General features: G+C 40.4%; 1 protein-coding gene across 1 annotated transcript; it reads left to right on the top strand.

Annotated features, from left to right (window-relative positions):
- The first annotated feature begins 271 nt into the window (after window positions 1–271).
- On the top strand, window positions 272–12,030 carry LOC105906705 (matrix-remodeling-associated protein 5-like). The gene is made up of 4 exons (XM_031587014.2): window positions 272–469; window positions 1,606–1,735; window positions 2,464–2,854; window positions 8,768–12,030. Exons 1-4 carry the CDS (start codon window positions 273–275, stop codon window positions 12,028–12,030), a joined length of 3,981 nt encoding a protein of 1,326 aa, XP_031442874.1. The 5' UTR covers window position 272.
- Window positions 12,031–12,281: the final 251 nt, after the last annotated feature.

The following is a 12,281-nucleotide window of genomic DNA, read 5'->3' as shown; positions in this document are numbered from 1 at the left end:
GCTGGTGCAGAAAGTCATTCTCCAGAGAACTATAATGAAGCCAAGCCTCTAGAGGGGGCTACAACTGTAGGAAATAACCAGACACAGTTCTGCTCAATGCTAAATAATAGGTTCAGTGGAACATATTCCAGTGCCATGCAAATGGTTCTTAATTAAGATTATAGTGATGTGCTAAAACCTCTTGTCTGGAAATTGTGCAAATTGGAGCTGCAGTATGTCCTCCTTACTGAAGGTTCCTGTCATTGCAGGTGATATGATGACATGAGACAGAGATGGCTGTCTTGGGTGTACCTGCTGTCTTTCTGTCATCCCTGCTGTTCCTGTGTCTGTTTCCCATCACACCGAACGCTCAGACTCGATGTCCAAGATCCTGCAACTGTCCAAACATAAGAGAGGTGCACTGCACCTTCCGCCATCTTACAGCTCCCCCATTCAACCTGCCTAGGGACAGTGAGCGCGTTAATCTAGGGTATGTTCAAATAATGGCATTAATAAAAGCATTAGTGTTATTGCTATTCTGGCTGCACAAAGTGGATTAGGGTAGAGCTGGATTATTAGAGTCAAGGGTTGCTGTGTGTAAATTGCGTAATGTGAGAAGAAAGAAGTGCAAAATCTTGTCAATGTGGAAAAATAAAAGAAGTTAAATGAAGGAATGAGAGAGTGAAGGTGGATTCACTGTAATCACATCTACATAAAAGAGGACCAAAAACGACTTGAAATGAACTGGTTTGTTGTCTACAAGCTTTAAGTGGGGCCAATAAATCTAAACCGGTCTATGATGGATACATGTCATTTGACCTTGGTATGACTTATGTTCTGTCCGATAACACTGCCTTAATGTTTTTTCATAGCCCACAGGTTATATGGAGATATCAGTGATTTCTTAGATGTCAAACTTGACTTCTTATCATCAAATTAAGATATGATGGTTAGAAGATCCTATACATAAAGCATTATTTATTCATTAGGCAAGTTATACCTAAGAATAAAAGTTGTGTGGTTGTCTAAACAATAGACTAGCATTCCTTGCTCATTATCAGCAAGTGTAAATGCATTCCTTGCATTCCTGGCTCACTATCAGGTGATGGACACAGTTAGCTCACTATCAGCTAGTGGACACAGTCAGCTCACTATCAGCTAGTGGACACAGTCAGCTCACTATCAGGTGGTGGACACAGTCAGCAAATTAATCTGCTTCATAGTTTATTTCAATGTTTTTAGTTAAACCTCTAGGATTTCCTTGAATCCACCATCCCTGAAAGTCATCCACCATAGTTTCCTCTTGTGATAAATCTCATGGCTGTGTTGAATATGTTAGTTATATAAGTTAGTTAAGTTTAACATATTTTATGTGCTGCTTCAATATATATTATATTTAATTTTTTGCATATTATATGCTATTGCCAAACACACACTACTGTGATTTTTGGTTAAGATCATCAAAAAACACATGTGTTCATACCGATCGCTCAATCAGGGATGACTGTATGCACATGTACAGTTGGAACTCTGATCTGGCTTATGCCAGTTGTTAGGAACACTGGTTCATTTCAGCTACAGCATACTGACATGTCAAGGTTCTCACGATCAGTGTTTTCTCCATAGTTATAACAGTCTCACAGGTGTGGCTGCTTCAGATTTTGGAAATCTTCTTCAGCTGGAGATGCTCATGCTCCATGGGAATGATATCAAATATGTGGGACCAGGAGCTTTTTATAATTTACGCCATTTACAGGTGGGTGTCCTCTATGTTTTTTTCATCAGCAATAAAAAACAGGGGCAAATCCTGGCTTATTTCAACCTATTTTTAGCGCAATAGTGTTTTGTACCTTTGAATCTTTATTCAACAGTACTAAGCAACAGTTATTCGTAAGTGTATACGTAAGTGCTGACATTTAAAAAAAATAAACTATTAGCTATATTATTAAATGTTATCAGGGTTGGGTTACTTTTGAAATGTAATAGTAAAAACAATTAAATAATATAAATGTTACAGATCACTTGTTTCCCTGTTAATTATTTGAATTACTTCTTCAAAGTAATGTACCTTAATACATTTGCTTACTTTCTATTACTTTTTTATTGCCAGACGAGAGGTGGTACAAATTCAAACAAGAGAACCAATCAAAAATGCTCAAAACCTGAGTGCATACTACCAAATGGAGCCTGTTTAGACGGCGAAAAGATGTAAAAACAACAGAATATATGTTATATTCTATATATAAGCTTTAAAGTGTTGAACTGAAAAGGATATATTTGGATGTAATCCCTTTGTAATCACCACCATTTTGATTAGTCCCTGTAATTTGATTGCATATTTTTTTAATTACAATTACATTCATTTTTTTATTTAACTAGCAACTCTGTTACATGTAACTAGTTACTTCCCAACCCTGCATATTATTATATTACATAAATTCACATTTATTGTTTGACCAGGCTCATTAAAGTTTTATTTTCTAGATTCTGAAGCTGAGCTACAACAAGTTGAAGACTGTCTACCGGGGCCTGTTTGAGGGACTGACCGGTCTCATTCGCCTTCATCTAGATCACAATCTTATTGATTTCATAGAGCCCTTGGCCTTGAATGGACTTACGTCACTAAAGCTATTACAGCTGGATGGGAACCAATTAAGAGACCTACACCCCCACACATTTGTCACACTCTCTTTTCTTGGAAACTTCTGGGGCTCTGGCCTTCATCACCTTCACATTTCGGATAACAATCTGAAATACCTTTTGCCTGGCATTTTGAAGCCCCTGAATAAACTGGAAAGTTTCTCTGTGCACGGTAACCCTTGGACTTGTGACTGCAATTTAAGATGGCTGTTAGAGTGGAATGAGAAGCACCAGGGTGAGTACCTTTTGTTTTCTGTGTTTTTAGCAGGGACTTCCTTTGCAGGAAGACATCCAAATTTCCGAAGTTCTACAGTTTGAATATTTCAAAATATATAGGATATAAAGGATAACAGTTATCCATTTAATAAAACACTTCATAGAAATATTAAAGAGAGTTTCTTCTACAGATAATGAAACTTGCTTATAAAATTGGTTTGCTTTAAACAAGGGCCCATTTGTTCAAGTCTCCCAGCCAGTACTCAGGAACATAAACAGTCAGCCTTGTCATGTTACCATCTCCCCAATGTTGAAAACTTAAGTCCCAAATCTCCAGGTCCAAATATTCTATCTTCAATTTTCAACATGCGCCACATTTTGCAAAAAGCAAAATAGCAAATAAGTAAACGGTCATTCATGAAATGTATAGATAATACTTTGTCTAAAAAATCCATGGTATTTTGTACATACACTTAAACTCTGAGTGGCCCAATAGCTTGGCAGTTCAGAGGTTCAGGGTTCAAGCCCCAATTCTGCCATGGTGCATCTTCTCTCAAAAAGCTTTGGCTGGGACCTACTCTTGCCACTTTGTCACTGTTGACTTTCTTATCCCCGAGTGGCTGATGTGGTAGTGACACATCTGTACCAATTGCCAAACTGTTGTGAAATGCCGCAGCATGTACACTGTAAACAGCAACACCAGTTGGGGCAGTTAGTAACACATGCAATTCATAAGGCTTATCATATCATATCATATCCTTGACAATATATGATTAGCTTAATACTATATTGCGTCCATCAAGTCTATCAAGTTAGACTTACCAGTACCAGCTCATCCAGTGACAAAAACATGTAATCCATGTACTTTCTGTAAACACCACTGGCAAATCTTGTGTAAAACCTTAGATTGTTTCTCATTCAGTGTGCATAACAAAGTCAAAGCATCCTCTTTTGGAATCATATCTTATTATCTTCTCACATACCTCAGCACCTTCTCTTTTTCCTTTTTCTTCAACACACTCAAGGCATTCCCGTTGTGTTTTGGGACTGATCTCAGCCCAGGCATATTCCATACGACCATTTATTTCAAAATGTTCTTAGGCAATCTGCAGATTGTCAGATTCCTGTTCAGACCTTGTTCTGTTAGTGTCAAGCACAACTTTGACAGCCACTACCTCACAGTGTAAAAAATGCTGTTTTCTAAAATCCTTAAATGAGTTGAAGTGGAAGGTTTCAATCGACCGTTCAAATAATGTGGTAAAACGAGCTGTTAAATAGCGGGGTAATACTTCTCTGGATTTTTAGGAAGGGAAAACAGCAAAGTCGGTGTGTTTCCTTTTGTTCACATATCCCAAATCATTATCCAGCTTTACAGCATGTGACTGTTCATATTTTGGTCTAACACGATATTCAGATGGATTTTTTGTCTGTAATATGACTAAGGAGTGGATTTCACATTTTTCAAAATGTGGAGCCCCTTAAGTGAGTACTTTCTCCTAGTTTAAAAAAGTATAATACATCATCAATCCAGTGAGTGAAGGTAGGTGGATGAGTATCTTTCCATCTCTCATGTATCCCCCATGGGTGTGGATTGCCTCGCATATATTGCTCAATGCAGCTGAATTTCCCTTGAAAGAAAAACATTATCTCCAACACAGAGTTGTGCTCTCATGGTTTGTCTTCCTTTTCCGTGTCTGACACGGTCAAGTTGTTTACAAAATGTAATGATGTCAACAGAGATTGGAATCTGTTGCATAACATCTCATTAGAAACAGGGGTGTACCACGTGTCAGTCCCAATACATACGGACTACAGACACAACATCTCATCAGAAACAGGGGTGTACCACGTGTCAGTTCCAATACATACAGACATTTGCATTAGGCCCATCTTCAGGTACATGCTGATCACTTGCTCAACTTCCTTTGTATTGGTGTTTATAGACATTACACTCTTTTGAACGCTGTGCTCATTTGTCAGCCTTAAGTACAGGCTTAAGTCAAATTCAACCTTTGGCAAGGAGAGTAACAAAAGCAATCAGCTCAACAATCAGCTTGTGCCTTCGATAGTTTGAGATTATTAGGGGAGGCACCAAAGATGGCTATGAAGTCTGATATCTGATATTTCTTTTCATGCAATCAGAGATTGTTTTTAAAATGAGGGACCAGAACTCTTTAAGTTTGCTGCATGCCCAAAACATATGGGCATGCATTGTGGGGGTTAAGTGACAACGATAGCAGCTAGGAATAACATCTAACCTCAATCCCTCTCACTGATTTTATGGAAGGAAGTTGTGAGGGACGTTCCTGTGAAATCTTGTAGTGTAATATGGAAATGATGCCCCTTAATGATAGAGGCTGCTCTCTAAAAGCACCTCAAGTGGATTGCATGGTGATGAAGCCAGAAATAGTTTAGCGTTTTACGTAGCAAGTCTCTGGCCTGTAAGTACCAAAGAAGTTGCTTCAAGAGAGATTACATTTGCAACAGTTGAGTTGATCAAATGAGGCGAAAAGACAGGTCATTGAAAGATTTAATGCCCATTCTTTGCCAATTCATGAAAGACTTATAATAAAGAAGGCGTGAAAGCCTTGACGTTTTGGATGATTTTAAAGAAAAGGATAATAAACTGAAATGACAGCACATCTGTGTCCAGATCTTAATGGTTGATTTCACAGTCTTATTATCTTATTAAAGCCTGCTGAGGAGCAAACCAAGGCCAGCAAAGACGAGGGCAGGCATGATGAGGATTCTAGAATATACCATGGCTGTTCATCTGTGCTTGGGCCTGCATACAGCCTATGTACAGTATAATAAGTAAGTATATGTACGGTGGCTCAGTGGTTAGCACTGTCGCCTCACAGCAAGAAGGCCCCGGGTTCGAATCCTGGTCGTTCCAGGTCGTTCCAGGCCCTTTCTGTGTGGAGTTTGCATGTTCTCCCCGTGCCTGCGCGGGTTTACTCCGGGTACTCCGGTTTCCCCCACCATCATAAAGACATGCATTGCATCGTATGACTATGAATGTTGGTGGTGGTCGGAGGGGGCCGTTGGCGCTGATTGGCAGCCACGCTTCTGTCAGTCTGCCCCAGGGCAGCTGTGGCTACTGAGGTAGCTTACCACCACCGGTATGACTGCTGGACTCTGGACTCTGTAAAGCGACTTCGGGTATATAGAGAAGCACTATATAAGATTGAATTGATTGATTGATTGATTGATTGAGTATAATAAGGCGAATACTGGATGGATGTTTAAGACAGGGCTGACATGACACACTAGAACAAAGGTGCATAGCAGCTGACTACTGTGCGTTATTTAAGAGTTGCTTACACTATGTCTCAATTCAAATCCAGCTTTTTTATTTGTCAAAAGTCGTGTGGACGCAGTTGGTGGATGCAAAAAGTGGAAGAAATAAACAGGATCTCGAACATTAATTTAAAGTTGTTAGTGTGCTCTGCAAATTTCACTCTGGACAGTTTCTCAAACCTGGGACAATATCGAGCAGGCTTTGCTCAGCACTTGATACTGAAGAGAGGGGCAGAGGGGGCCAACTTTATTTGCATCACAACTCAACAGAAAGCAGCAGCACAACTGCAACCAGTCCATGCATTTAGTTCTTTTTATATTTAGGACATCCAAAAATGATTAATTTCATCAACCAATAACACAGGTTTGCTCCTACTTCCTTGATAATACAGACATATGTAGGCATAATCCGCCACTGTTCCAATAAAAGGAACGGGATATTTTTTGCCAGATAGATAAATCAGACTTGGGCAGTGATGGTTTGTGATTAGCACATTCAAATGTTCCCTGTCACAGACGAATATGTCACCAAGCCTATATCCATGTCTCTGCATAGAGTTTTGACAACCCGCATGAGCGGAATAGGTCATTTCGGCCATCAAAATAGGGCCCAAAGTCTCCTAGTCTTAGAATAGGTCCTCTTTGCTAGTTTGGGATTTTGTACATACCCAGCAGTGCATCTAGCTAACATTGACATCATTCCAAAAAAAACACATGATCTGGTTTATAATTTGCGAATAGTAAAAACATTGCAAACGTATACAGTTGTGGCCAAAAGTTTTGAGAATGACACAAATATAAATTTTCACAAAGTTTACTGCTTCAGTGCCTTTACATATTTTTGTCAGATGTTACTATGGAAGACTGTATAATTACAAGCATTTACTAAGTGTCAAAGGCTTTTATTGACAATTACATGAAGTGTATGCAAAGAGTTAATATTTGCAGTGTTGACCCTTCTTTTTCAAGACCTCTGCAATCCGCCCTGGCATGCTGTCAATTAACTTCTTGGCCACATCCTGACTGATGGCAGCCCATTCTTGCATAATCAATGCTTGGAGTTTGTCAGAATTTGTGGGTTTTTGTTTGTCCACCCGCCTCTTGAGGATTGACCACAAGTTCTCAATGGGATTAAGGTCTGGGGAGTTTCCTGGCCATGGACCCAAAATATCGATGTTTTGTTCCCCGAGCCACTTAGCTATCACTTTTGCCTTATGGCAAGGTGCTCCATCATGCTGGAAAAGGCATTGTTCATCACCAAACTGTTCCTGGATGGTTGGGAGAAGTTGCTCTTGGAGCAGAGAGAACATACAGATTAGTGATTGGTCCTTGGCAACACTGTTTGCACGTATGCAATTCATTCACATCTATGTCACCTGCCATGTGGACCAAATGTGCTGTTCAATCTCTGCCACTCACTTAGACCACATTTACACATAGCCGGGTATTTACAGAAACGAATATTTCTGCCCCTCTGTTTTCAAAAATAACGTCGTACACACAAGATCATTTTCAAAAAAGTTTCTGTTTACATGAACCCGCATAAATCTATTGAGGGATGCAGTAACTCCGAAAGAGACAGTAGTGATGAGCGTGACATTCGGAAGTTCTCATGCATTCCTCTGGGAGGACGACTTCTTTCTCAAAGAACAGCTGTTCGCCCTGGTCGGATCCAAAACCGTCGGCGGCGACGTTGGCAGGCAATGTACCTACGTCTTGAGAGTGAAAGCTGTAGAAAGACTGCTGACCTCCGTGCAGTTATTCGCCTCTGCTCCTCGATATAGAAAAGCAGTTGTGTTTGTAAATACAAACAGGCCAAAAGCGTTTGCATTAACGTATAAATGAGCACTACCTTAACAGCATCCATGATCAGTAAGCAAACTAATTGTAAACATAGGACGCTCACATGACATGATGCATTTTTAGTCGCATACTGTGACGTTTGAGAACCTAAAACTCTGTTTGACCTAGTTCACACACAAACACAAAAACTGAGTTTTCAGAAATCTCCACTTTGGCCGGAGTTTTTAGAAATGATCGCTTTCCGTGATAAAACCTCTGTTTTCGTGTAAATGAAAGGCCAAACCGCATGAATATTTTCCCTCTGTGTAAACGGGGTCTTAGACACAAAGAGAGGGGTGCTTCTCAGTCCCGGGGCAGTACTGACGACTCTCTTCTATGGAAAGTAGCCACGGTTTGTCCAAAAAGTCGCCAAAGGGGTCTGGAAAGTTGCTAGGTTCACAACAATGCTCTGCACTACAATGTGATTTTAAAAAGATCAGTAATGGAGTCAGTGCATAAGATCATGGAGCTCCTTACCTCTGTCTAATCCATCAAATACAAAACTATTCTCCCTGACATTTTGCATTCAGTTAATTTTCACCATGAATGTACCTATAAGGAAAACATTTGTTAGGTTTGTTGTTAATAATTGTAGTCTTATTGTCACTTATATAAAGAAACCAATGTTTTATAATCGAAATAATAACATGGAATTACATTAGTTACATTTCTGTGGGAAGCATATTTCCAATGATTCAATCTGAATTTGTTTTGGGGTTCTAAAACAATGAAGTAAAGCAAATCATCTAATTAACAGATCATGTCTCCCTTTTGTTTTCTGCCTCCACAGGTGTAATTAAGTGCAAAAAGGATTCTGGTAACATTGTAAACTGTGCCACATGTGTCTCACCACAGCTCCTGAACAACAGCCAAGTCTTCCAACTAAGATCTGAACAGCTAGACTGCAAACGTCCCTCCATTGAGTCTCCTCTGAAAACTGGGGAGATAAGCCAGTGGGAGGATACTGAGCCAGACCTTCCATATATCAAAGATCTTGAGCCTCCACTGGGCCATCTTACATTTGCATTGTCAGACAGTCACGGGAATGTGGCCCATGTTGCCTGTGAAATGAGTCGACCCACAGAGAGCACATCAGTGGTGTGGGAGACCCTCAAGAGCTCTGGGGTCATGGTGAATGTGACGTTGATGAGCCTCCTTGAGTGTGACATTGACAGGGATGAGCTGCACAACATGTGGAGGCTTATTGCATATTACTATGAGAGTCCTGCTTTATTAGACCGAGGTGCGAAACACGAGAACACTTCCCAGGTTAGTTTTCAATACTCCCAAGCCGTTAATGAGGATTCTTCATATTTTACAGACCTTAAAGGACACATAATGGCTGAGCCCTCATGGCTGTTACAACCAAGAATTACACTCCAGCTTAACCGACGCAAAACCACATCAAAAAAGCTTGTGTTAAACTTTAGCACATTCCTCACAAGTCACAAAGCATCACATGATAAAGATGTATCATCCTGGGCTGTGATACAACGAGGAATGGCAACACAAATCCAGTCAGCCAGTAAGGGATCGAATGTGACTTTTGAGTGTAACGTACACAGCTCAGGACAACAACAGGTAGAATGGATGCATCCTGACTTGACACTTCTTGAAAAAACTGATTCAGAGAACATCGTAACTGAGGACAATAAAATACATATTAACAATGTCACTGTCTCGGATTCCGGCCTTTATCACTGCATAGTAAAGACTGAAATGGATGTGGATACAGTGTTCTTCCGGCTAGCTGTCAGAGAACGACAGCTAAGTCCAAGTGCTCTCAATGGCAAGAAGATTTCTGTGGAGAGTGGGAGTGTGCTTTCACTCGACTGTTCAGTGTCATCACCTCATCCGAGTGAAATCAGCTGGTATCTTCCCAATTCTAAGATTCTTACAACCTCCCAGCCAAAGGGAAGAGTATCTATGCTTCAGAACAATACCCTGGTTATAACTGATGTGAGCCATACTGATGCAGGGATATATAGCTGCTTGGCAATGAATCTCTATGGAGTAGATATGCTTTCACATCTTCTTGTTGTCGCAAATGAAAACACGGAAGAGAAAGAAAAAGTCCGCATAAATGAAAGTGAATTTCCTCTGGCTGAAATTGAGATTGAAAATGAGGGGTCAGGTTATGAGGAGATAGAGTATCCACTTCCAAAACAACCACAACAAACATTTCAAGGGAAAGAAAGAGGGTCTGCAGGGACTTCCGGAGGTGTTAAGGGAGACAGAGGGAAGCAGAGCTCCAGAAAGGGGAGCACATCTATAGAAGAGATGGCCTCCACGTATAAGGAAAAAGTCAATGTTGAAGGTCCATCACTGCCACCATATACCCAGATAACAACAATGGAATCACAAAGAAATGTCACACATACCATAAGTACCACCACCACAGTAGCTACAATTATTGCAGTAATGAGAACAGATAATGTAGATGAAATGAATAGCACAGGTCTTGAAAAACATGTGTCAAAACTAAATCAGGCTGATACATCAATTTCAAGAGAACGTATGAAAACTATAAACCATCACAGCGGAGATTCAGATTCTCCTGGAGAAAGCAATGACACGTGGACCCGACAGTCCAAATCTGAACGCACAAGGTCTGAAATCAATTTGAGAGACAGATTTAATATGAACTCCAATTTAACACAGATATGGAGACGCAGAAGACCACCACTGCGAAGACCTTACCCTAACAGATATTCTCCTGATTCTAACAAGGATAAAACAACCAATACTTCAATAAATATAACACGGAGTAAAACCACAATCAGGGATCACACAAATTTAGCACGTAGAAATATGAATAGAAATGGAAAGCATCGGTCTAGGAATAGAGATGTTTATTCTCCAGCTACTACAAAGCAATCTTATAATGAGCTCACTAACGCTGGGGAGCACACTACAAATACAGTTATTAATTATACCACTAAATATGTGACATTTTCATATGACCGCACAACACTAGTATCAAAAAAGGAATCTAATGTTTATCCAAACAGGAAAAATGTAAAGGATACAAAGAATGAACATATAAACAGTAAGAATATAAACACCAAAATAAATGACAGCAAACAAAAGCCACTGATTATCACATCAACAACTTTCTCTCCCAGAAAACATGAGACGACCATTAATATTCCTTTATCTCCTACAGCTGAGACTTCTGTAGGCATCACAGCACAACCAACTGTTACAAAACCCATCCTGTATCAAAAGGTAAAAAAAGTAAAACACCACGAAACAAACTCAAAACACCATGACATAACAAGGCATATAACATCAACACCTGATACTATTCCTACCCAACCCTGGATTCAGAGACAACATTTTTGGGAAAGAAATCCATTAGCACCAACACAGAGACCCAATGCTTTTGCCCCTACGAGTGGTTATCCTGGGCACTTTCCCAGTCATGCATCTACGAACTTTCAACAATGGAACTTCTTTGTGACCAGTCAACCAGAGATCACAAGCTGGCCTCTGAGACTCACGACTTCCATCCATCACACTATAAATGGCCGTACCGTCGCCCCTCACCCAACTCTTCATCCATCTTCATCCAGTGCCAAGGATTTCTTGCGGCTCTCCAGGCTTCGCAACCGATACAGACAGTCTCGGTTAAACTTCCTTTCCTTGAAGTTTGGGAGGCTTGTTACCCCAAAGCCACGGATTATCAAACCCACTCCAAGACCTGAGCAGGCCCCTAAGATGTCCAGTAGCTTCAAGCCTATAACACCTCCCCCTACCTCCACAGCCACTACCAACCCATACTCCACAGCTAGTATGATGTATGGCAGCCAGTGGTACGACAGATACGCAAGATCACAAAAACTTAGCACAGCAGTATCCTTTCCAGACCTGATGGCTAGTGGATTTAAGCCACAAATTTCCTCTATGAATACAGTTGTCGTCTCTGCTCCACCCGAAACAGATGTGTATCTTCCCTGCCAGGCCATTGGTCGTCCCCAACCTACGATTTCATGGAAGAAGGTGTCCTCAGGTGAGCATGAGGAGCAACTTATTATTATACTTAAGGGTTAAACAATTAAACAATAAGGGTTCTCTGAGGGCGCACAAAGTCCAACTTAATGATCAAGGAGAAGACTTTTTTTGTGACAGGGCAACATTTTTCTACTAGGTCAAAGGGTTTAACATTCCCTGTAACCTATAGCTACATTTTGGTTTGAGAACCTCTGAGCAAAAACTGCTTTTTGTTGATTTTTGAAGTGAAAAGAAGTAAATATAACCCCTGCAGCAAAGGAACACGTAAAAATGACACTTTGTTTCTGCAC

Source organism: Clupea harengus, chromosome 20, assembly GCF_900700415.2.
Source record: "Clupea harengus chromosome 20, Ch_v2.0.2, whole genome shotgun sequence".
NCBI classification, from domain to species: domain Eukaryota; kingdom Metazoa; phylum Chordata; class Actinopteri; order Clupeiformes; family Clupeidae; genus Clupea; species Clupea harengus.
The sequence above is the reverse complement of the archived record's forward strand: the minus strand, read 5'-3'. Positions and strand labels throughout refer to the sequence as shown.